The 26,119-nt window shown below is 39.7% G+C and overlaps 1 protein-coding gene and 1 long non-coding RNA gene across 2 annotated transcripts; one reads left to right on the top strand and one right to left on the bottom strand.

Moving 5' to 3' along the window:
• Positions 1-60: 60 nt before the first annotated feature.
• LOC122455298 (GSK3B interacting protein) lies at positions 61-23,478 on the top strand. Its single transcript, XM_043490315.1, has 3 exons — positions 61-135; positions 15,225-15,483; positions 21,575-23,478. Exons 2-3 carry the CDS (start codon positions 15,226-15,228, stop codon positions 21,734-21,736), a joined length of 420 nt encoding a protein of 139 aa, XP_043346250.1. The 5' UTR covers positions 61-135; position 15,225; the 3' UTR covers positions 21,737-23,478.
• Positions 11,527-24,553, bottom strand: LOC122455299. Its single transcript, XR_006273634.1, has 3 exons — positions 24,403-24,553; positions 12,563-12,697; positions 11,527-12,101 (listed from the first exon to the last, which is right to left on the bottom strand). It is a non-coding gene; the product is annotated as an uncharacterized LOC122455299 (long non-coding RNA).
• Positions 24,554-26,119: the final 1,566 nt, after the last annotated feature.

Below are 26,119 nucleotides of genomic sequence, written 5' to 3'. Positions count from 1 at the left end.
GCGGGGAAAAGGGCCCGGAAGGGAGCAGTTCCGGCTCCGAGGGGGCGGGGCGAGGGCGGGGAGGGCAGGGGGCGGGGCCGCGGATCTGTTCCAGACGCCGCGGGAGGGAGCGGACGAAGGACTCCGGGAGCGCAGGTGAGCGGGCTTGGGGCCGGCGGCGGGCGGCGGGCGGCTGGCGTCTGGCTGCCGGCCGACTGACCGGGAGGGCTTCGGGGAACAGCCGAGGGCCTTTGGAGGGGGCCGCGGCGCGGAGGACCAGGCCGTGAGGGGACGGCTTGCAGAAGGAGGTCCGGTGCCCGGGCTGAGGGGGCTCTGGGGGCGGCTCTGGCCTGGGCCGTTCCGGCTCACCTTTAGACTTGGACCCAGGAAACGGGCGCTCTGGGCGCCGCCGGTTCCCTGGGGAAGGGCTGCAGCCTCTCGGGAGCATCTCTGCTCCCCGCCACCCCTCAACCCCACCCCCAGTTATTGACCGGTGCCCGTTGTCAGCAAGTTATTCCTCGCCCTCCTCGTCCAGGTATTGTTTTCCAAAGCTTCCTCTTTTCTACCGTTTTGTCTGGTGGCTTGCAGCTTCCAAAGCGCTTTATTCATCCCTCGGTGTGTGCTGCGCCAGCACACACCCAAAAACTTGAGTTTCCGAGGCGTTTGTGGGCAAACCGCTTTCTCGGAACGATGCCAAAGCCTTCTGACCCCGCGGAGACCTGGGCAAAAGTACTTGTGCTGGTCTGGCAATCTGCGCAATCGTGTTCCTGCCTTTTAGGAGACAACTCCTGCAGAGGGGGAGCCGGCTCCCAACTTGGTCCACCCGGAGGAGGCCTGCGTGTGATGTCGGTCGGTGTTCGGTGCCCCGGAAGCCGGGTGTCCCGGGTTAGGATCCTGTGCCCGGCGCTTGTTAGCCCGGCGTTTGTTCAGGAGGCGCCTTGAACCGGCCACCGCCCGCCCTGTCTGAGCCCTTGGCAACTTTAAGCCTACTGTTGTTTTTCAGTAGCCCAGTCGTGTCCGACTCTTTGCGACCCCATGGACTGCAGCACGCCAGGCCTCCTTGTCCCTCACCATCTCCCGAAGTTTTCCCAAGTTCATGTCCATTGCATCGGTGATGCCATCCACCTTCTCATCCTCTGACGCCCTCTTCTTAAGCATATTAGTAATATCTTATCTCTAGAGATTGTTAGGATGCTTAAACGATATCCGTAGGGTCCCGATTGTTGTTTAGTCGCTCCGGTCCGACTCTTGCTACCCCATGGACTGCAGCACGCCAGGCTTCCCTGTCCATGGGATTCTCCAGGTGAGAATAGTAGAGTGGGTTGCCATCTTGTCCAGATCTTCCCGACCCAGAGATCGAACCCGCATTCGCAGGCGGGTTCTTGACCACTGAGCCAAAATAATGGGAAGATACCCATTATTTTGATTTAAATCAGGAATAACAAGGAAAATCGTGTGGTCACGAGCTCAGACTCAAAGAAGAACTGGAGGAAGTAAGATGAGCATGTAAAAATGAATGTATGAATTAAGAAACCAGGCTTGATACATACAGTTTAATCAAGAATAGTAAATTAAAGCCTTCTTTTCCCTTTGCCAAGTTATGTCTTTATTGGTTATTCAGGTGGAGTAAATGAAATATCCTTTTAAAACTCAAGCAGACTGGGGATATCCCTGGGGGTTCAGTGGCTAAGATTTCTTGCTCTGGGTGCAGGACGCCTGCATTTAATCCCTGGTCAGGGAACTAAGGTCCTACTTGCGGCAACTAAGACCCAGTGCAGCCAAATAAATAAATATTTTAAAAAGTCAAGCAAACTGGATGTTTGTCTTATAACCTGTCAGAGGAAACTAATTGTAATAAACTTACTGGAAAGGCTTGTGGGGGTTGTCACTAAGACGTTCGAGTTTTCAGAGTGTAAAAAGTTTAATAAGTTATAAATTCTTTTAGCGGCCTGGTTTTGCTTAAATTATTTGGTATTTCAGAGTCTATCACTTCATCAGAAGAGAGCTTAAAAGCTGGGATGATTGCCTCAAGGCCCCTTTCAGTAAGCTTTAGTAAATGATTGTAAACTTGCCATCACTTTGTTGATTTGTCCTGTCTGTAAGTTAAAAGGATCCTGGTTTCATTAATAAATGCCAACTGTGGAAAGAAGAAGAAAAAAAGATTAGCGAAGATTACTGGTTTAAGATTTTATTTACACATGGATAACTTTCACAGTTGCCTCAGAAATACTAATGGAGCCCAGAAATGTTGTCAGTTGGGGAAAGCTCTGGTTCCCCTTCCACAACCATCTTTTCATTTTAGAACCAGTGTGCTTTCCAGTGTATGTAGGTGTTGGAATTCTAGTCCCCCTCGTTCTCTGTAGACTTGTCCCAAGCATTCTTTTCTTGGTAACTTCAATTCCTTTGTTCTTTAATTTTAAATGTTTTTTAAGGGTCCACTGGATGAAAGTCTTCACAATTGGTGATGCGAAAAAGGTACAGAGGAATTCAAGGAGCTATGATCTATAGTGAAAGGGTCATTCCTTTATTCAGTAAATACTTATCGATTGCCTACTGTGTGCCAGGGGTTGTTCTAGGTGCTGGGGGTACAGCAGTGACCAGATTAAGTCCCTGCCCTCATGGAGTGCTTACATTTTATTGAAGGGAGGGGAAGCAAACAATAATCAAATATATTTTATGCAGTAGTAAGTGCAATAGAAAAAATAAAGTAATGGAAAGGATAGGAGATAGGTTTGCTACTTTTATATAGGAAATAGGGAAGGCCTCTTGTTTAATAGGTGACATTTTAGCAGAGACTTAGAGAAAGCTGAGGTGCAAGGTAAGTGATACCTGGAAGAGTTTTTCAGGCAGGGTGAACAGCAGAGGGCAAGGCCCTATAGCAAGAGATGCTTAGAGAGTTCAAGGAACATTGGGAGGTAATGAGGGAAAGAGGAGGAGCTGGAGGCTTGGGGGTGAGGGGGCAGTCTCTGTAAGGACTTCACCTTTGTACTCAGTCAGTGAATGGATTTGAGGAAAGAAGTACCATAATCTGGCCAAAGTTTTTACAGGATCATGCTGATTGCTGTGTTGAGAATAGACTTAAATGGAGGTAAGAGGCCCAGAGATGAAAAAGCAAGACCAGTTTGAAAGATATTGCAATGATCTAGGGCTTCCCTTGTGGCTCAGCTGGTAAAGAATCTGCCTGCAATGCTGGAGACCTGGGTTCTATCCCAGGGTTGGGAAGATCGCCTGGAGAAGGGAATGGCTACCCACTCCAGTATTTTGGCCTAGAGAATTCCATGGTCTGTGTAGTCCATGGGGTCGCAAGGAGTTGGACACAACTAAGTGACTTTCACTTTCAAGCAGAAGTGACACTGGCTTGGATGAGAGTGGTGGAAGTGAAGAGGGGAAAAAACTGTTGGATTCTGGATATATTTGAAAGATAAGAAACCATATTTATGAATAATTACAATGCTTCCCATAAAAGGAAAGTAAACAAAATGATGTCAAAGTGCAGGAGCCAGTCTGACAGGGAGTTAAGATTTGGGGAGGTTTGAACCAGACTTGATGAATGGACACAGTTTACATTTTCGAGTTGAAATGTTAAATAAGTGATTTCTTTTTGGAATATAGACTTATATTCAGACTGTCCACAGAATGTGTGAAATTTCAAATATCAGAAAAGGAAAATAAAAACTGGAAGATTTTATAAAAACAAACATACTCTTTTCAAAGTGTTAAGTGTGTTGCCGAGTCCATTTTATGCTTCCTAGAAGAAATTCAGCATAAATTGTTAAGGTTTAAGATCTGTTGTTAATTATACATCTAGCTCAAATAAGGTACAAACTCATCCTAACAGCGTTTTGTGTTATATCAAAGACAAAAAACTATCACAAAATTTTAACAGTTAATCATTAATTAAGTGAGGATGATGAAAGTAATTAGCAACCAAACCTTCTAATGACAGGTCAGAGGCTACATGCCAGAGGCTGAATGGTCATGACAAAAAAAAATCATCCTTGCAAGGAATCCATGTTAACATGTAAAATAAAAGAAAACCTGAGATGATTTTGGCCTTTTAAGACTTGTGCCTGCGGTGACAGTAAGATGGTAGTGTTCTGTGTCACATGCTTCTCAGAGCCTTAAAAGGCCAAAGCCACAGCCACTCCACATACTGTAAAGAGCCCTGAAAGTGGAAGTGTTAGTCGCTCAGTCTTGTCCGACTCTTTTGTGACCAGGCTCCTCTGTCGGTGGAATTCTCCAGGCAAGAACACTGGAGCAGGTTGCCATTCCCTTCTCCTGGGGATCTTCCTGACCCAGGGATTGAACCCAGATCTCCTGCATTACAGGCAGATTCTTTACTGAATGAGCCACCAGGGAAGCCCAGGGAGCCCTGAACTTGGAGTCCAAGAGCTTAGGTCAAAGGTCAGTCTTGGGACATCGTTGGTGGTCTAGTAGCTAAGACTCCTAGATCCCACATGCTGCAACTAAGACCTGCGCAGCCAAGTAAATTTTTTTTTTTAAAGGTCAATCTTTCTTTAAAGAAATGTAAGTACTTTTATTTTTAATGTATAATAGTTAACAGATAATATTTCTTGCTTACTGTGCCCGGTACCATGCTAAGCACTTTCCGCATATTCACTCATTTAGTTCTCTCTGGATCCTTTTAAGGTAGATGCTCTTGTTGGCTTCATTTTAGGGAGGAGGAATGTGTGACTAGAGGGATTAAGATCTCTTTCCCCAAGTCTCCGAATAAGTGACTGAGCTGAGATTCTAGCCCTGATTAGTCTGTTCAGGAGAGCCCTTTAGCCATCACACCATGTGCCCACTTCTTGTTCACAAGAGGATTTTTCCAGACTGTGATGTGTGATACAAATAAAAGTACAGTTGACCGTTGAACAACATTGTGGTTAGGGACACCAGCCCTCCCAAAATTCAAACTTCACCCATAACTTACAGTCAGTTCTCTAAATATACAATTGCACATTTGCCAGTTCACTCGGCACAGTTTATGTAGTACTGTAGTATTTATTATTGAAAATAAATCTTCTCATAAGTAGACATGTGCAGTTCAAACCTGTGTTGTTCAAGGGTCAACTGTAATCATGATTAAGATATTACATTCTAGCCATCAGCTGACTGTTGTAATGGCAACTGAAAAATCAAACTTTCTTTCAAAATGTAAGTTTCATGTCTGTATACTGCTCTTGAAATCATTCTGGCTCTGTTCTTTTATTATGCTGTATATATGACTCTTTCTAGGCCCATTCTTTTGCCATCAAGGAAGAATCTACAGTCTTTTGCTGGCTCTTTGATGCTGTAAATTTGTGATGAAACAAAACAAAGTCTACTGAGTTAAGAAGTAGAGAATAAAGAACTTTGTGGTCTTGATATCTTGGTCTTAGATATCTGATAACTAGTTTCATGAATTCTCCCCAAACGACTAACACAACACCAAAATTATACCAACGGATGAAGTAAGAGCTGTTTCCTAAATAATTTATGTGTGATGTTATAAAGAATCATTTGGAAACTTTATGCAAGGTGATGCAATGTACCAGATTAAAATCGCCCGTAAGGTATTCCAATAATTGAAGGTGCTGGCAACAGAATATTGCCCGGAGTCTGGTAGACAGCCAGATTTTAAATGGAAAACAAAGAGGTTTTCTATTTCTCTATCTCTTTAGATATATCTATATCTCTTTTAGCTAGAATGTACCTCATATTAAATATAGTACCAATCCTCTATATAACCTAAAAGGTTATATAGAAACAAAAAACTAGTTCCCAGTGTTATCTTGGTTTTGGTGGTTAAGCATTCATTTTTTAGTCTTTTCTTAGAAATCTCACCTAGTTTCTGGTTTTGAAGGAAAGGTTGTTTACGGGGTTGTAGTTTGGTTGCTTATTTACAGTTTAAAAAAACTTCTCCAGGAGAACACTTCTCGTTGCCAGATGGAATTCTGCCTGATTCATGAGCTGCCTAATTAAATCTTAAGAGAAAAAAAAAACTTCTCAAATGAACACTATGTATTTCTTTACCCACACCTTCCTTAATCAACTGAAGCACTTGGCTTGATTTTTTATTATTACTGGGCTGTGTATGTGTATCTGTTGAAAGTAGGGTGCAGAGTAATTTTATAAATGAGTGTATAAATGGAAAAATAAGCTGTTTTTATCTAAATTACAAATACTATGTGTTTGTAATGCTGCAAGTGATACTGATTTAATTTTTTAATTTCAAAATAAACACCTCAGAGCTCTTGAAAACATTAAATGTTATGTGTTATGGAAAATAAAGGTTAAACTAGCTTTGTTGTTATTGTTGTTTAGTTGCTAAGTCATGTCTGACTCTCTGCGACCCCATGGACTAGAGCCCACCAAGCTCCTCTATCATGGGATTTCTCAGGCAAGAATCCTGGAGAAGGTTGCCATAGCCTTCTCAGGGGCTCTTCCTGACCCAGGGATTGACCCGTGTCTCCTGCATTGGCAGGCAGATTCATTACTGCTGAGCTACCAGGGAAGCCCAACCTAAAGCCGACATGGATTGAAATTGCCATTTACTTTAAAATTTTAGGCAGTTTTGCATCAAACTTCATAATATTGTTACTTTAACAGTGATACGTGTTTCCAGAGGTGTCTTCCATGTTTATCCTGTAGCTTTTTGCCCCATGTCACAGAGCTAACTGAGTTACTACAGCTTGAGAAGCAGAAAGTACTTTTTCTTTGGTTTATTCATTCAGAAAGTATTCAGTGAAAACCTGCTTTATGCCAGATGCTATGTTCATGATGGTCTTACCACAGACCTCCATTTGCTATGAAATATGATATCTACAGAAGTATCAAAACAAATTCTAAGGAAGCAGGATTTAGTGATTAACTCTACCATAAGATCAGATTGAGAATCCTAAAATACATGTGTCAGAGCTGAATTTGAAAGGATTAAAAAGTCTTAAAACAGTGTTAAAATACAGTTTTTTAAGTAAAAGAGTATGGATCTTAAACATATAGTAAGCATGTGTCAAAAATGTCATTAACTCATTGATGAAAGAACAAGCAAGATGGTAAAGTTGATTCAAAGTCATAAAAGAGAGATCAAAATCAATGAAAGAAGAACTGATGAAATAAGACTGCAGGGCCTTCCCTGGAAGTCCAGTGGCTAAGACTCCGAGCTCCTGATGCAGGGGGCCTGGGTTCAATCCCTGGTCAGGGAACGAGATCCCACATGCCACGATTAGGGTTTGCATGCTGCAACGAAAACCCAGCACAGCCAGATAAATAAATAAAATTTTAAAAATAAGATTGCGAAATTTGCTCAAAACTGGGTAACAGGATTTCCACATCTGGCTAAGATAGAGTAAAAGGGACCAGATTTACCCTTCCACCTGAATCACAACAGTGGACAGAAATTCTTGAAACAATGGTTTTAAGACTTCGGACGTTAAGCAGTGAAGGACAGTGAGTGATGGCCTGGAGAGAATTTCTAAGCATGGCCTTGGGAGAAGCAGCCCAGGTAGAACCCAGCAGTCTGCCTGAATTGAGGATATGAAGCTAGGAGTCTAGGAAGGCCAGGCAACTGGGCAAGAGTACTAGACAGCAGAGAGCTTCTTAGTGAGCGCCACAGATATTTACAGAGGATCCCCTCCAGACTGCAGCTAAACACACTGATCAACACATAGGTGTGAAGAAGCTACCCGAAAGAATTAGAGGAATTTTCAGAGCTCAAACAAGCCCAGCATTAGTTCCAGTTCCTCTCACCCATAATGAAAAAAAATCTCATAATTCATAGGCCATCAGGTAGAGTACCCAAAAAGGTTTTACCTCCACAGTGGGAAAAAACTAACCAGAGACTAAATCAGTTTTGCTGCTGTTTTAAAAAGCCTAAAAGCGGGACCTGAAAGGATCAAGCTTTCACAGATAACTGCATCCCAGAGCAATGCTCAATAATATTTATAGGAATAAAAAAATATATCCAGCAAATACAAGGTAAAACCCGTGAAGTCTGGCATCCAGTCAAAAATATCAGGCATGTAAAGAACTGTATACAACCCCTGACAATTAGAAAAACTACCAGTTGAAACTAACCCAGAAATATCCATGACATTGAAACATTTATTACAATTATTCCATATGTTAAAAAAAAAAAGAGAAAAGATTGAACAAATTAAGTAGAGACATGGAAATTATGTTGTTTTTTAAAAAGAATCCAAGTAGAAGAGGTTAGATACTGCCAAAAAAAAAAAAAAAAAAAGATTAAAAAAGAACTTGAATACATAGCAATAGAAACTATTCAAAGTGAAACACAAAGAGGAAGAAGAGTCAAAAATGAGCACAAACAAAAATTAAATAGTTTTTTTTAAAAAATAGAAACTAAAGTTAATTCTAAATAAAAAAAAGAACAGTTGAAGATATTATAAGTTAAAGATGTATACTATAAACTCTAAAGCAACCACCAAAAGCATTCAAAGAGTTAAAAGTCATCAATAGGTTTAAAATAGAATCCTAAAAAGTGGTCAGTTCAAAAGTAGAAAAATAAGGAAAAGGAAATAAGGTACAGATGGGACAGATAGAGAACAGCAAGATAGAAAGTAACCACATCAATCATAGTAATCATAATCATAGTAATCATATTAAACATAAATGGTCTAAACACTCCAATTAAAAGTAGAATTATCAGATTGAAAAAGCAAGACCAAATTATGCTGCTTACAAGAAACCTACTTTAAATATAAAGACCCCGCTCTTCCCATTCTCAAGAGCTTAAAACAGCTGATTATATGAGAATCAAATTCTGTTGTCTGGGTATTAGCTCCTTCTCAAATTGGGCCATTCACATTTACTACTCTTAGCATTTTCCTTGTTGTAGACTAAGTTAGTTTCCTTACAATTCCTGGCACTGCCTGGACTCTGGTTATGCATTGTTCCCTCTGAAGAATCCTTCACAGCTCTCAAGTCTTTTCATCTGTGCTCTTTCAAGCCCAGTTTTGACTGCCCTCTTTCGTGAGTCAAGCTCCATAGTAACTAACAATTATGTAGTAAATCATGGCTCTCAAGAACAGTCAAGAATTTCTTCTTTCCCCCTTGTTCTATAAATGAGAAAACCATGAGCCCTTTGAGGTTGTATGGCCAGCCCAAGTTTATACATATTTAGTGGTGAGCTTGTAGTAGGACCAAGGCATATCATTGTGTTCTCTAATTATATATTTCTTAAGTTATAATTATGTTGCATGTGTATGGCATTAATATTTGTGTATGTATTTGATATGCTTGTCATATATCCCAAATGAGGCTATAAACTACCAGTAAACGTATTTACTTAATCTTCTAAGGCTTAGAGAAATGCTGGATACATAGTCTAAATTAACAAGAATAAAAAATAAAAGTAATTCATTAGTTTTTACCATTTGAAACACTGGTGGTTAATTTCCTTCCGTAGAATAGCTAAGATAGATTTTCTAACATGCTTGTTTCCAAATCTTGCTACTCCTATATAAAATACGCGGAATTTAGTACCTTATGCCTATTGATTTTTTTCAACTATGTCAATGCTAAACGAAATCAACCTTGAATATTCATTGTAAGGACTGATACTGAAGCTGAAGCTCCAATACTTTGGCCACCTGATGCAAAGAGCCAGTTCATTGGAAAAGACCCTGATGCTGGGAAAGATTGAAGGCAGAAGGAGAAGGGGATGACAGAGGATGAGATAGTTAGACAGCATCACCAACTTAATGGACAGGAATCTGAGCAAACTCCGGGAGATAGTGGACAAAGGAGCCTGGCGTGCTGCAGTCCATGGGGTCACAGAGTCAGACAGGACTTAGCAACTGAACAACAACAGCAAATTCATTATATTATCCACGAGTATTCACAGAGGTCTAGTCACGTGCTGATACAGTAGCCACTAGCTTTTTAAATGTAAATGAATGAAAATTAAATAAAATTTGAAATTCAGTTCCTCAGTCACTCTAGCAAGACTTCAAGTGAGTAGAAGCCACATGCCTGGTGGCTCCTGTGACGACAGCACAGGTGAAGAACTCTTCTGTGCTTTGCACAGCTTTGCTTTGTAGAGAATTGCAGAGTTCTACTGGTTCAATTAGAGAAATTCTCAACTAGAATTTCTTACATGATGATAAGTTGTTTTGCCTACAGAAAGAGAAATCTGGGATTTTTTTACAGGACTCACACCGATGAGTCCACCATTCTGGTAACCCGATAGCATCTCTAATGTTTCAGTAGTAATTCTAGTCGTCGTCCCTTCACCAACATAGGCATACATGTCCCCATCCTCAGTGGTGTAGGCCTCCACAGTCAGGTACACAAGATAATCCATTGAGAAACAAGAAGAAAATGAGTTTATATTTCATATTTTTACCTTCTCTTTAAATTCATATTTCTATGTTTTGGTAGGCTAATTGTGGTAGTATATGTAAATACACATATAATGAGGTAACTGCTCAAAATACTTTTAGTTACTGGGATGCATAATCAAAATGTAGAAACCTCTTCTCTGGTGCCCCATCCATAAGGCTCCCTGCTGCGCTTCCGTGGCTCCTGTCCTCATACACTGAGTTCATGACTTTGGGCTCTGTGTTCACTCCTCTAGAGAGGATCTGGTTGATGAGCCAGTCACCGTCCAGATCGGGTAGTTGAACAGAGCTCCTGATTCAGGACAATTCATAAACCCCTTCCCAGCCTCGAAATGTTGCCTTTAAGCAAAACAGGCGTCCCCAGTACATTCCTCTGTGATTATGGTGCTGGAGTTAACAGAATACAGATCATGAAACCTGTGAGTAAGGAACCTTCCCAAAGAAGGTAGTGGACTGGACAAGTACTCCTTTTGAAAGTAACTTATGACTGTTCAAAAAAGGAAGGTCGGAAAATGAGGACTCTTGACTACCTGTATACTCCTTTCCCTGCTGATAGGGTACGCACAATGATAGGCAGAATAATGACCCTCCCCCCCACCGCCAAAGGTGTCTGTGTCCTAGTCCCTGGAAACTGTGACTATATTACTTGCTATGACAAGAGGAACTTTGCAGTTCTTTAACCGTAAGCCTCGGATGGGGAAATATGCTGGCTGTTCAGCTGGGCCCAATATAATCAATCACAAAGATCCTTATAAAAGGGAGTTCAAGAGATATGACCACAAGACCAGAGACTGAAGTGATGTGCTCTGAAAGTAGAGGAAGGGACCATAAGCCAAGAAATGCAGGTGGCTTCTAGAAGCTACAAAGGCAAGGAAACAGATTCTCCTCCGAAGGCTCCATAAAGACTGCAGCCCTGCTGACACTTTGATTTTAGATTTCACACTTGCAGAATTCTAAGACAGTTAATTTGTGTTTTAAGTCACTAAGTTTGTGGTAATTTGTTACAGCACCAATGGGAAACCAATACACATGTTGACACTCATATTCTACAAAGCTTTCACTAAGCACTTTCTACATAACAGGCACAAAAGTATCAGGGCTTCTTTTTAAAACAAAACAATACTTTTTAAATTGTATTTATTGGCTGTGCTGGGTCGTCGTTGCTAAGCAGGCGTCTCTAGTCGTGGGGACAGTGGCTTCTCTCTAGGTGCGGAGCGTGGGTTGCTCGCGGTGGTGGCTTCTCGTGCTGCAGGGGCTCTGGGCACGCAGGCTGCAGCAGCTGAGGGGTGTGGGCTCCGCAGTCGTGGCTCCTGGGCTCCAGAGCGCAGGCTCAGTACTCGTGGCGCACAAGCATAGTTGCTCCGCGGCGTGTGGGGTCTTCCCAGATCAGAGATCACACCCCAGTCTCTTACACTGGCAGGCTGGTGCTTTACCACTGAGCTACCGGGGAAGCCCAGGGTTCTGTTTGTGGGGTTTTTTTAAACCTCGTCTATAAAGCTGCTGAAGAGCTGGGTTATGAGCGCTTTGCATCTGGGGAGGCTCCTGATGCACTGTGCTTTCAGTTGCCATAAAGTAGCAGGAATGTATTGGCTGCACTAACTGAGAAGTGCAGAGACTGGGCAGCATCAGGGCTCTGGCTTCGTTTCTCTGTGAATTTCTTGCCTCTGTTCCCATCCCATTGTCAGCATCATCCTCAGATTTCCCTCACCTCGGGGTACCAGGAGCGTACCAGGAGCAGCCGGGGCCGGGTGCTGTAACTCTTCTGCAAGAAAGTGACTGGAAAGATTTCTATGTGTTAAGTTCAGGACAGTCTTCAAATGGGATTGGGGTCAATCTTGCTCAAATTTCTTGGTTACTCTACTCAATAGCAGAAGGGGAGGTATTATAATTCCCCTTGGAAAATCTGGGTACTGTTTGGAAGGGGAAATGATATTGATGAATTAATCAAAAGCTTGTCATAACCAACAAAAGATAATTGTAATAACACCCTAAAATAATGATAGCTTAAAATGTTATTAACTTGTATAATGCTTCAGTATGAAAATCTATTGATTTATATGTATATTTGAAAGTTCTGGATATGTCTGCTCTTTCATGCATCATTCAGAAGCATTTCAGAGAAACATCTAAAAGTTCACAGTCTTGGGAAGGGTGTCTGTCTCTTTTTTTGCCCCCCTGGTGCTAATCACTCCACAGCAGTTTGATGACCTGCTTTACTGCCTGTGAGGATTTCTTACCTTCTAGTATTGGAGTCATCAGCTTTCCGTGTCCTTGTGGTCCTAGTTGCAATGAATTAGACTCTTTAAAAGCGTGGCTCTTGTCAAGCTTTCTCATGTAAACATCTTTTTCATGTAAGTTATTATTTCTGACATCTGTAATTGAGATACTTGATTACTTGAGCAAAATAAAGATGTCTAGCATTCAGGGTATTAAGAGATTTATAGAAGACAGGCACATTTCAAAATCTTCAAACCTGACTTTGTAAAAAAAAAAATAATAAAATGGGCTCATTTCTTATATGTTAAACCAAGTAAAATATTAAGGAATATAATGATTATTTCTAGAGAAGGGAGAGATTTTAGAAAATCAAATATGTTCACTTTCATATGTAGTAAGTCAATGTGAGATTTCAGTTATCTGACAAATTCCTCTAGCAATAATTGATAAATTTATAATTAACTTGTATTGTTAGTGACTAATTCTGTCAAGTGCTGTGGGAAACAAGATAAAGGGCCAGTTACAACATATCATTACTTGAAATAGGATTGAAGGATTATATTATTTGTACATTTGCTAAGTAGTTTTTTGAAATAGCTTCACATAGTTTATCATAAACTGTCTTTAGCAAATAGTTTTGACTTTTATAATATGCAAATGACCTACAGTTATAGAAACTCTAGTCCCTTAAGGTTAAAAAGAATTCATTTGAATCAGTTCTAATGAGATGAATGAAACTGGAGCCCATTATACAGAGTGAAGTAGGCCAGAAAGATAAAGAACATTACAGCATACTAACACATATATATGGAATTTAGAAAGATGGTAATGATAACCCTATATGCAAAACAGAAAAAGAGACACAGATGTACAGAACAGAGTTTTGGACTCTGTGGGAGAAGGCGAGGGTGGGATGTTTCGAGAGAATAGCATGTATATTATCTATAGGGAAACAGATCACCAGCCCAGGTGGGATGCATGAGACAAGTGCTCGGGCCTGGTGCACTGGGAAGACCCAGAGGAATCGGGTGGAGAGGGAAGTGGGGGGGGGGGGGGATCGGGATGGGGAATACATGTAACTCCATGGCCGATTCATGTCAATGTATGACAAAACCCACTGAAATGTTGTGAAGTAATTAGCCTCCAACTAATAAAAATAAATGAAAAAAAATAAAAAGAATTTTGCTAATAATTCCGAGCATTGGCCTGACAGTAGAATCACCCAGAAACCCTGAAAAAATAACCCAGAAAAATCTCCCAGAGGTTTTGATTCAGTTTCTCTGAGATGGGGTTTCTGCCACAGTTGAGAACCACTAATTTTGAACATCACACAAGTAGAGCACAAGTTGGTAACTTTAGGGAAAGGGATGGAATCTGTAAAGTAATAGACAAACAGCACAAATAAATGTTCATAGCAAGTTGAAGAGTCGTCCTACAGTTAGGACAGTGGATGCTTAATCCATATAAGCAGAATAAAATCTTAATTTACTTTTATAAAGTCTACTGGTAAAAAGAAATTATATCTTATTCTGAAAAGCTGTTTTTACATTGCAGAGCAGTCTCACATTTATTCACTTTTCTCATTCATATATTTCAAATTTTTAACAGTCTTCAGCTGTTCCACTAGTCACAGAAGAGAGGCGGAAGCAGACTGGCAGTAATATTGGATCAAGTAAACACAGGAAATAATATTTTTGAAAGTATAATATATGAGCCAATTCAAGCAAACAGTAAAAAAAAAAAAAAAGAAAGGGTAGTTATTCAATCAGTGGTGTTGGGACAGTAGGCTATCCACTTGGAAAATAAAGCTATACAGAATAAATTCCAGACCAATCAGAAAGTTAGCTGTAGAGATAGAGAATGAGAGTTCAGAAGATGATTTACAGGGCATTAAAATGTAATCATGGAGTGGGGCAGGTTGCTTCTTAGGCAAAACACCAAATCCAAAAGTCATGAACTATTGAGAGTGTCCTGTAGTAGGTAAAGACTTAAGCTCTGACTTAAGGCAACGTTAGTTCATTACCATTTCTGATTTGGTTTGTTTTTTCACAGCTATATGATCTTGGAACTAAAACTGTCCCATAAAAAATAAATTTTAAAAAAATCTTATAAATACCCCAAAAGTTGTTTAATCAAGGAAATGCATATTCAAACAATGAGACATCATTCTTTGTCTCTCATATTGGCAGATATTAAACAGAGCCGGAAAGGGTGCAGTGAAAAAGAACTCAGTCCCTCATACTTTGTTGGTGGAGTATCTGTTGTGCAGCCTTTTTTGAACATGAATGAGCAATATCTACTGAAGGTTAAAATGAGCATGTACTTTGACTCAGCAATCCAGTTCTAAACATCCTTCACATTTATAAAGAAATAGGTACTCAGATTTTTACATTGGCTTTGTTTGAAATAGCTGAAAATTAATATTCTGAATTCTTACCAATATAGGGTTAACCTTTTGGGAAGAAATGGAGAAGAGATTTTTTTTTTTTTTAACCTGTAAGTGTCTGTAATTTTGCTGTGAAAAACTACTGAAAATGGTTTTAGGCAATATTTTCCCTAAAAATTGTTAGCTCATTATGATGTTTTCTAATGAATGGCAGTTGCAAGGCACAACTGCTTTTAATCAAATGTTAATGTTTGAGTATCTTTTTAAAAGCCCGTTTCATACCCGGTTTTCTGCAGAATGGAAACAGACTGTAATCCCATGGAGCTGAGCGGCGTGTCAGGATTTGAAGAAGAAGCTGAGCTTAATGGCTTTGAAGGAACTGATATGAAAGACATGAGGCTGGAAGCCGAAGCAGTTGTAAATGATGTTCTCTTTGCTGTTAACACCATGTTTGTCTCAAAAACCCTGCGCTGTGCAGACGACGTGGCGTACATCAATGTGGAAACAAGGGAAAGGAACAGATACTGCCTGGAGCTCACCGAAGCCGGGCTCAGGGTGAGTCCTTTTCTCTTTAGGCGGAAAAAAAAAATCTTTACCACTTGATCTGAAAGGTTCAGGGATCAGGGACTGAAAAAGAGTTTTAGGTGAGAACTTGATACCGCATACCTTCCAAGATTTTTTTTTTTTTTAAGAAAGTCTTTTTTTTCCCCTAGGAATCTTTCTATTAATTCTGAAGTCTTTCAGTCAACATAAGAATGGATTTTTTGAAAAAGAAAAAACAGATTTGATTCTGATTATTTTGTTGTAACTGTCCCCCCGAAGAAACTGATTTCTTATCTCTTGCTAAGTATGTCTACCAAAATTATGCATTCTCTGCACTGGATGAATTTTTGAGTCATTGTGTTGAATCTTGTTCCACCTCCTATAAATATCTCTTCTACTAAAACAACATACTGGAAGGAATTCCCTGGCATTCCAGTGGTTAGGACTCCACCCTTTCACTGCTGAGGGCTCGGGTTTGATCCCTGGTCAGGGAACTAAGATCCCACAAGCAGCTCAGCCACAGATAGAGAAACAGATAGATCATCTTGACTCTACCATTCACTAGCTGTTAGATCAGAATTAAGTCACAGCAGAACACTCTGCCTCCAAATTTCCAAGAATAAGTTTCCATTTATTACATGTAAGCTTTTCTAGGCAGAACGACCTCTCTGCATCCTTTAAACCAGAATCCTGAGTTTAGAATAATAGAAAGCGCTACCTGAGAACAACTTTTCGTTTAAAAAAAAATTTTTGTTTTTAACCTATGGAACAAGGAATGGACATTAGAAATGTCTAGTTTAATTTTCAGTTCAGTTCAGTTCAGTTGCTCAGACGTGTCCGACTCTTTGCGACCCCATGAACCGCAGCACGCCGGGCCTCCCTGTCCATCAACAACTTCCAGAGTCCACCCAAACCCATGTCCATTGTGTCGGTGATGCCATCCAACCATCTTATCCTCTGTCGTCCCCTTCTCCTCCTGCCCTCAATCTTTCCCAGCATCAGGGTCTTTTCAAATGAGTCAGCTCTTCACATCAGGTGGCCAAAGTATTGGAGTTTCAGCTTCAACATCAGGCCCTGCAATGAACACCCAGGACTGATCTCCTTTAGGATGGACTGGTTGGATCTCCTTGCAGTCCAAGGGACTCTCAAGAGTCTTCTCCAACACCATAGTTCAAAAGCATCAATTCTTCTGCGCTCAGCTTTCTTTATAGTCCAACTGTCACATCCATACATGGCTACTGGAAAAAGCATAGCCTTGACTAGATGGACCTTTGTTGGCAAAGTAATGTCTCTGCTTTTCAATATGCTGTCTAGGTTGGTCATAACTTTTCTTCCAAGGAGCAAGCGTCTTTTAATTTCATGGCTGCAGTCACCATCTGCAGTGATTTGGGAGCCCAGAAAAATAAAGTCAGCCTCTGCTTCCACTGTTTCCTCGTCTATTTCGCATGAAGTGATGGGACCGGATGCCATGATCTTAGTTTTCTGAATGTTGAGCTTTAGGCCAACTTTGTCAGTCTCCTCTTTCACTTTCATCAAGAGATTCTTTAGTTCTTCTTCACTTTCTGCCATAAGGGTGGTGTCATCTGAATATCTGAGGTTATTGATATTTCTCCCGGCAGTCTTGCTTCCAGCTTGTGCTTCCTCCAGCCCAGTGTTTCTCATGATGTACTCTGCATATAAGTTAAATAAGCAGGGTGATAATATACAGCCTTGACGTACTCCTTTTCCTATTTGGAACCAGTCTGTTGTTCCATGTCCAGTTCTAACTGTTGCTTCCTGACCTGTATACAAGTTTCTCAAGAAGCAGATCAGGTGGTCTGGTATGCTCATCTCTTTCAGAATTTTCCACAGTTTATTGTGATCCACACAGTCAAAGGGTTTGGCATAGTCAATAGATGTTTTTCTGGAACTCTCTTGCTTTTTCGATGATCCAGTGGATGTTAGCAATTTGATCTCTGGTTCCTCTGCCTTTTCTAAAACCAGCTTGAACATCTGGAAGTTCACGGTTCACATATTGCTGAAGCCTGGCTTGGAGAATTTTGAGCATTACTTTACTACCATGTGAGATGAGTGCAATTATGCGGTAGTTTGAGCATTCTTTGGGATTGCCTTTCTTTAGGATTGGAATGAAAACTGACCTTTTCCAGTCCTGTGGCCACTGCTGAGTTCTCCAAACTTGCTGGCATATTGAATGCAGCACTTTCACAGCTGCACATCTTTCAGGATTTGAAATAGCTCAACTGGAATTCCACACCTCCGCTAGCTTTGTTCTTAGTGATGCTTCAGAAGGCCCACCTGACTTCATGGCTCTAGGTGAGTGTGAGTGATCACACCTTCGTGATTATCTGGGTCGTGAAGATCTTTCTTGTACAGTTCTTCTGTGTATTCTTGCCACCTCTTCTTAATATCTTCTGCTTCTGTTAGGTCAAACCATTTCTGTCTTTATTGAGTTGATCTTTACATGAAATGTTCCCTTGGTATCTCTAATTTTCTAACCCTAACCCTAATTTTCTTGAAGAGATCTCCAGTCTTTCCCATTCTCTTGTTTTCCTCCATTTCTTTGCATTGATCGCTGAGGAAGGCTTTCTTATCTTTCTGTGCTTTTTTTGGAACTCTGCATTCAGATGGGAATATCTTTCCTTTTCTCCTTTGCTTTTCGCTTCTCTTCTTTTCACAGCTATTTGTAAGGCCTCCTTGGACAGCCATTTTGCTTTTTTGCATTTCTTTTTCTTGGGTATGGTCTTGCTCCCTATCTCCTGTACAATGTCACAAACCTCTGTCCATGGTTCATCAGGCACTCTTATCTATCAGATCTAGTCCCTTAAATCTATTTCTCACTTCCACTGTGTAGTCATAAGGGATTTGATTTAGGTCATACCTGAATGGTCTAGTGGTTTTCCCCACTTTCTTCAATTTACATCTGAATTTGGCAATAAGGAGTTCATGATCTGAGCCACAGTCCACTCCCGCTCTTGTTTTTGCTGACTGTATAGAGCTTCTCCATCTTTAGCTGCAAAGAATATAATCAGTCTGATTTCAGTGTTGACCATCTGGTGATGTCCATGTGTAGAGTCTTCTCTTGTGTTGTTGGAAGAGGGTGTTTGCTATGACCAGTGCGTTCTCTTGGCAGAACTCTGTTAGCCTTTGCTGGCTTCATTCTGTACTCCAAGGCCAAATTTGCCTGTTACTCCAGGTGTTTCTTGACTTCCTACTTTTGCATTCCAGTCCCCTATAATGAAAAGGACATCTTTTTTGGGTATTAGTTCTAGAAGGTCTTGTAGGTCTTCATAAAACCGTTCAGCTTCTTCAGAATTACTGCTCAGGGCATAGACTTGGATTACCATGATATTGAATGGTTTGCCTTGGAAATGAACAGAAATCATTCTGTCATTTTTGAGATTGCATCCAAGTACTGCATTTCTGACTGTTTTGTTGACTGTGATGGCTACTCCATTTCTTCTAAGGGATTCCTGCCCACAGTAGTAGATAGAATGGTCATCTGAGTTAAATTCACCCATTCCAGTCCATCTTAGTTCACTGATTCCTAGAATGTCGATGTTCACTTTTGCCATCTCCTATTTGACCACTTCCAGTTTGCCTTGATTTATGGACCTAACATTCCAGGTTCCTATGCAATATTGCTCTTTACAGCATCGAATCTTGCTTCTATCACCAGTCCTATCCGCAGCTGGGTGTTGTTTTTGCTTTGGCTCCATCCCTTCATTCTTTCTGGAGTTATTTCTCCACTGATCTCCAGTAGCATATTGGGCACCTACTGACCTGGGGAGTTCATCTTTCAGTGTCCTATCTTTTTGCCTTTTCATACTGTTCATGGGGTTCTCGAGGCAAGAATACGAAGTGGTTTGCCATTCCCTTCTCCAGTGGACCACATTCTGTCAGACCTCTCCACCATGACCCGACCGTCTTGGGTGGCCCCACACGGCATGGCTTAGTTTCATTGAGTTAGACAAGGCTGTGGTCCTGTGATCAGATTGGCTAGTTGTCTGTGATTGTGGTTTCAGTCTGTCTGCCCTCTGATGCCCTCTCTCAGCACCTACTGTCTTACTTGGGTTTCTCTTACCTTGGACGTGGGGTATCTCTTCACGGCTGCTCCAGCAAAGTGCAGCTGTCGCTCCTTACCTTGGACGTGGGGTCTCTCCTTTTGGCCACCGCCCCTGACCTTGGACGTGGGGTAGCTCCTCTCAGCTGCGGTTGTGCACCATGGTTCTATTTAACTTTACTAATTAACCTTGGGAATTCCCACACAGTCCTGTGGTTAGGACTCTACGATTTCATAGCCAAGTTAACCTCTGGTCAGGAACTAAGATCCTGCAAGTCACATGGCACATCTTAAATAAATAAATTTGCCTTCAAGCTTGGTCAGAAATCTGACTTTTCTGTTTCTAAATCCGTTAAGAGTAGTTCTCCCAAAGTTGCACAGGATCATGAAGTAGTAGAGTACATGGTTTAAGCAAGTAAGTAAGAATGTCATGTGATAGAGTAAACAAGCATGTGAATTTTATTTCACTGGATTCAGTTTCCCTAAGATGTGTGTGAGTCACATGTTCTGTGTATCCCCTGGTGGAGGCTCACTTATATTGAAACCCAAGTTGTAACTACTCTCATTTCTTGCACGACTTTATCTTGGCTTTGAGAATAATCCTGGAATTGACTAGTCTTTATGCTTCCCTTCCTAAATCCCTAAATTTGTACCCAAAACTTGCAGTGTTTAGAAGTGGACCTTATATAGAAATAGACAAAGCAAAAGTAGAAATAAATAACCCTAGGTAAATTAATTCTGACACTGTTTAATTCTGGTGAGGTAGGAAAGGTTTTGATGACAGTTAGAAATCTTTGTGAATTTGAGTGACCTTGGGTGAGTCAGTCAGCTTGAGTCCCTGCTTCTTTATCTATAACTTGGAGATTTAAAACAAAAGCTGAAAAGGATTTGGGGGATGTTATGTGAATAAAGTTTGCACAAAGATCTGGGTCAGTTATAAAACCTGGCAGGTAAGTACTCAAATATTTATTTTTTTCAGTCTGATTCAGTTGACGTTTATTGAGTAACTATCCTGTGTGAGGAATTAGACATCAAACCATGTAAATAAGACATGATCCCTGTTCCCAGGAAGACCACAGATATCAGGGATAAGAGAGGAACAAAGAAAATCATAGTGGGCCATAGACTGGACTGAGACAGGGCGTGGTTCCACGGTGGTGCAGTTCATCGTCCTTAGGTGTCTGCCTCTGCTTTTCATTGGAAACAACAGCACTACTTCTGTTCTGGCATAAACATGCATCTCCTATGGCTTGAGTAGATGTCATAAACATTTAGAGTTTGTATGAGGAATTCACAAGCTTTAGTGAAGTCAGCAAAACCTACGTTGATTTTGCCCTACACTATGCTGGTAAACCAGGGTATAGGTCTTATAATCTTGTTGGAGAAAAAAGCTTTAGCTCTGTTTAAAGGAAAAAACAAACAGAAAAACACACACACAGAATAACATTGCCTTTTATCTCACAGAATTGAGCAGATAAGTCATGTGTTAGTAACATGAAAGTGGCATTTCAGATAACTAATTATAAACCAGAATTAAAACTATAAGTAAATTTTAGAATTCTTTATTTAAAAAAAAAAATTTAAAAAGAGCTTCTTAAAATAAGAATAAAAAATAAAAAGAATAAAAAAGTATTATAATTATTAATTATAGTAAATGTAATTAGTATAGTGCCTTTATAAAAAGACCCTCTAAAGTATATGTAGAATTAAGTAGAAACATGTTTTAGACTATGAAATGAAATACTGTTTTTGTATAGCCTTTTCAACTCTTTTCTGTATTTGCAGGATCAAGAGTGAGTAAATCAAACCTTTTAAATTTTGAGAAAAAAATGGTGAGAGCATTTTGCTGGTGATGTTCCTTATGTTATAAATTGCTTAAATATTACAGGTTTTACGGATATTTAAAATACGTGTATTCTAAGTATTGACTGAGAAATGCATAATGTCATTAGAGAATGACCCATGTAAAAACTTGTGTTTTTTTTGCTTTCTGTACCAAGATGAAATCTGATTGTTTAATTCACTGTTGCATTTTTCTCGTAGGTGGTAGGGTATGCTTTCGACCAGGTGGATGATCATTTACAGACTCCCTACCACGAAACAGTCTACTCCTTATTGGATACGCTCAGCCCTGCATACCGGGAAGCATTTGGAAATGCGCTCCTTCAAAGACTGGAAGCTTTGAAAAGAGAGGGACAGTCATGACTAAGCTTTTTTCCTGTTAGAGGAGGCTCCTGCTGGTACACAAGGTTGACATACAGCTTGAAACTGCTACATATATATGGTCATAGCAGAAAATGCATCTTTGATTTTTGTATCTTTTTCCATTTTTTTTGCTTCACATGTAGGCTCTTGATTGATTATTGATTAATGAATTGTCTTTCATAGTTTCTGATTCATTTAGGAAATCCTGAGGTCACTGCTGTGACACCATCATTAAGACATTCAGATTTCTTCATGTAGTATCTCTGCATTTCAGAAACCTATGCAGTATTTCATTCGCTTATTACAGGACTTTGAGGCTGCCAGCACTCTCTCTTACCTAGGAAATTCTAGATTTGCACAGTAATAGAGGAAATAAAATGACCTAACTTCAGACTTTGATTCAGCTCGCTAAATCAGGGGTTTACTACTAGCTCAGACTAACTTTGTAGTAATTATCTTGCTACTAGCCTTATTGGAAACAAATTATCAACTAGTTTCCCCTGCACAAATTTTTAAATTCACTGCTTCATTGAATCTATTTATATTATTAATATGGACTGATAAAAATGAGTTCATTATATATTACATAGCTAGTATTTACATGAAAAACAGGTACTGAAATAGTACTGTATTCCTTATTTGCAACAGCCAGCCAATGAAGAGGACAAACCTAGCAAATGAATGTAACAATTACTTGTTTCCAAGATATTTAAGCACATAAACAAATACAGGAACAGGCTCCATTCTCTTCCTAACAAAAAGCATCTTTAGCGTGTGTGATGTAAAAGAAAGGAGATTCTGATTTCCTAGAAAACGATATTTTGGCCTGTGTTGATTCTTATTATGAATGTTTGTTTACATGATGTACAGTATATATTCAGAAAGTATTTTTGCTTCAGCGTTTACTTTCTATGATGTAGTGCTTTGGTATTCCCACAGCACCCCTCCTTCCCAACACAGATGTACAGTGTTCTGTCTCGATGCAAAATCTGCAATGTCACATGAGCGCATTGTATGGGTTTGAAACCAAAGGATGAATGAAGCATTCAGAGACTTACTATTTGAAAAAGGGAGACTCTGTATTTTATATTTTATTACAGGTACTAATATTTATAATAAAATAAACTATACCATGCTGCTACATCTTTTCAAGTACATGTTAAATATTAAGAATTGGGAAGTTGTTTTTTTTAATACTAGTCAAAGCAGCAGCTATACAAATGTTGAACTAAAATTCTGCATCTGGACATACCTTCATAATTTGTCATTTGAAGACTTTTATAAATCATTATTAAACAATAGTACTTTTAGACTCTTGAAGATCATGTAGACCAGAGCAAGTTTAAAGTTTGGTTTGGGTCATTATTCATTGTCAGAGTTCATCGGAATGCTTAAATTATGTTTGACAAATGAATATTCATCCTCAGCTTTATTTTCACATGCTTAAGTGTTTGGGCAATGAAGTCTAACTTCAGCTTGAATTTTCTCATGCTTAATCTCAGGCTAAATGTAAAGGGTATTTGTACAGTTTGAATAAAATTCTGTTTCCTAATTTTGAGTTAAGTATGGAGAAAAGTGATTGTATGTTTAAAGTTGAAAGTGTTCATTTTGTGATAAATATTTGATTCCAAGAGCTTCCATTTTTGAATTCCATGTTGTTCCATTTCATTGTGAAGTGATTATTACTATGAAAGAGCAACAGAGAGAGAAGACATTAATAAAACTACAGATATTAAAACCTCCACTAGATATTAAATCCTTCATTTTATTTAGATTTTTTAAAGACTTTAACCAGATAAATTAAGCCTTGATTTCACTTCCAAAAGAAAAAAGAACCTCCAGATAAGTAACTATTATAAATCAATAAAGAAAAAAAGAGAATAAGGGGCAAATAATATATGATCAACTCAGAAAAATATACACATGTCCAGTAGCCACTTGAAAGATATTCAACCAAACCAGTAACTCAGGAAAGGAAAATAGGTTTTAGCTATTTGAGTCATTTTTACCTAATAATTTAATAATGTGTCAGGTTTAAATTCTATAAATAAAGATTTAGTGAAGGACACAGTTACCTTCTCATGGAGGCTATGTTGGTGAAACCATTCTGGAAGATACTGGTAATAGAGCCTTTACAAAGCTTATAACTTACATGCTGGTAATAGCCTCGCAGGCTAGAACAGGGACATGATTCAGCAGAATATATACAACAAGGATGTCATTTTCACTAATGAAAAATTGAGAAGTCTCTGAAACAGTGGTTAAGCTATGTCAGATCCTCTTGATGGAAAAATATGCAGCCATTAAAAATTGGGGAAAGTTATATATACTACAGGAAAAAAATAAGCTTTTAAACCTATTTGAAAATAATCATATACGTAATGGAAAAATGTAATAAGTTTTCTACAGTGTTAATATAGTAGTCATCACTAGGCGGTAAGATAGGTTATTTTCATTTTCTTTTACATACATCCTATGTTATCTTAAGTATACTAATTAGAGAGGGGAAATGCAATAGATAATGGTGTTCAAACCAGCTGAAGAACTCTCCTTTCTAGCAAAAGCACAAGCTGTGCTGAGGTGTACCTGCTCCCAGGATCCTTCAAGAGGCAGTATGTTTGTAAAGAGAATACATACACTTCATTTCCCATGATAACTCTTCCCACCTTTGCTCCAGGTCCAGAAGCAATCTTTACACATCCCACACAGCTCAGCAGCAGTTACTGGAGTTCTGAGCCTTCATTCGCTTCTTCCGTCACAACGCTGCACTGTTCTCTTCCCCAGTGTTCAAAAACCACGAAATATGCAGTTCGATTGTTACAGGGGAACAGGATAGGAAAACACTGAGATTCTGATATGTGCCACTTGAACCTCAGAATTCTGCCTTCCACCCCTTCGTTCGTGTATGACATGTTCAAATGAAACTCGGACAGATTGTGGCCCTTGCTCAGCAGCTCGCCTGTGAGGAGGAAAGTAGGGCCAGAAACCAGGTCTTCTGACTCCAGCAATCATCCCCATGCAGTACGTCAATAAAAGCATCCCCTGAACTTTGTGGTTGTGTGAAAGCTGACTTGAAAGGAACAGGGAACTATACTCAATATCTTGTAATCTATGTATGTAACTGGATCACTGCTATACATCTAAAACAAGGCTGTACAGTAAATCAACTATACTTAAAAACAAAATATTTTTTTAAAGAAATAATAGTAAAAGATAACTGGCATAATAGAATTGAACAATAGAATCCCCTTTCCTAACCTACCAGTATGCTATACAATTCTCTGGAAGCCACCCCCTTGTAACTGGCACTAGCTCATTTACCTGTTACCAAAATGTAAACAGTAAGAATGAAACAAAAGTGAGTTATATTTTATAGTAGCAGGACCGGTTGAATAAAAGTATTAACCTGCCTAAGAGCATTTCATTCGGGACAAACTGAAACTCCGGGAATGAGGCATCTAGTGAATTTTAGAATATTCCATCTAACAGGTCTTTATAAAAAATGAACAATATTTATTCCAAATTCTGTACTGGTCTTGCAAGAGTATTTTTACAATTTAAGTTGACAGCACTTTCGTTTTAATAATTAAAAAATGTTGCTGTGAACAAGCTGTTATTGTTCGCAGAATTTCAAAGTGTTATTTAATCAAAACAAGTTTCAATGAGACAAGTGTATAAAAAGAAAAGGGAGTGGGGACCAAAAAAGGAATGAAAAGGCTCCCATTTGTGCAAAAGTGCTTTAGCATTACAGAAAAAAAGCAATGTCACTTTTGGAGACCATTTCAGAAAATGCTTACGTGTATCTTATTTAATCCTGACAGCCCTGCTAGGTTGGTGGTTTTACCCCTGTTTTATAGTCACTTTAACAGCTCATGTAAGGTTAAAAGGTTGGCTCCAGTCTCCCACAAGTAAGTGCCGAGCTGGAAGTCGGAGCCAAGTCTCCCAAGTGTCCAGAACCCCCAGGCTGGCCAGCTCCCTGGCCATTTCCATTTTTTGAGGCAATCAGTATTTTTTTTTAAGTGAAAGTAAAGTGTTAGCCACTCAGTCGTGTCTGACTCTTCGTGACCCAATGGACTGTAGCCTGCCAGGCTCCTCTGTCCATGGAATTCTCTGGGCAAGAGTGGGTAGCCATTCCCTTCTCCAGGGGATCTTCCCAACCCAGGGATCAAACTCGTGTCTCCTGCACTGCAGGCAGATTCTTTACCATCTGAGCCACCAAGGAAACATTAAAAAAAAATTCATGTGTTAAATATTTACATTTAAGAAGTTAATATTTAAAGCATAAAAATATCTACTATTCTAAGATTAACAGGCTATATATACAGTCCACCATGACCTTTGTGGTTCTGCGTTAACATCTGTTAATTCGTCGGCAACTTCATG

The sequence above is a fragment of the Cervus canadensis genome, chromosome 17, assembly GCF_019320065.1.
Source record: "Cervus canadensis isolate Bull #8, Minnesota chromosome 17, ASM1932006v1, whole genome shotgun sequence".
Taxonomy (NCBI): Eukaryota; Metazoa; Chordata; class Mammalia; order Artiodactyla; family Cervidae; genus Cervus; species Cervus canadensis.
Note: the sequence above shows the minus strand (reverse complement) of the source record. Positions and strands in the feature narration are given on the sequence as shown.

Bases quoted from the DNA above. Each gene is read 5' to 3' on its own strand.
- LOC122455298 (XM_043490315.1), top strand. From the start codon at position 15,226: ATGGAAACAGACTGTAATCCCATGGAGCTGAGCGGCGTGTCAGGATTT. The intron at 15,484-21,574 runs GTGAGTCCTTTT...TTTTTCTCGTAG, and splicing joins TCACCGAAGCCGGGCTCAGG to GTGGTAGGGTATGCTTTCGA.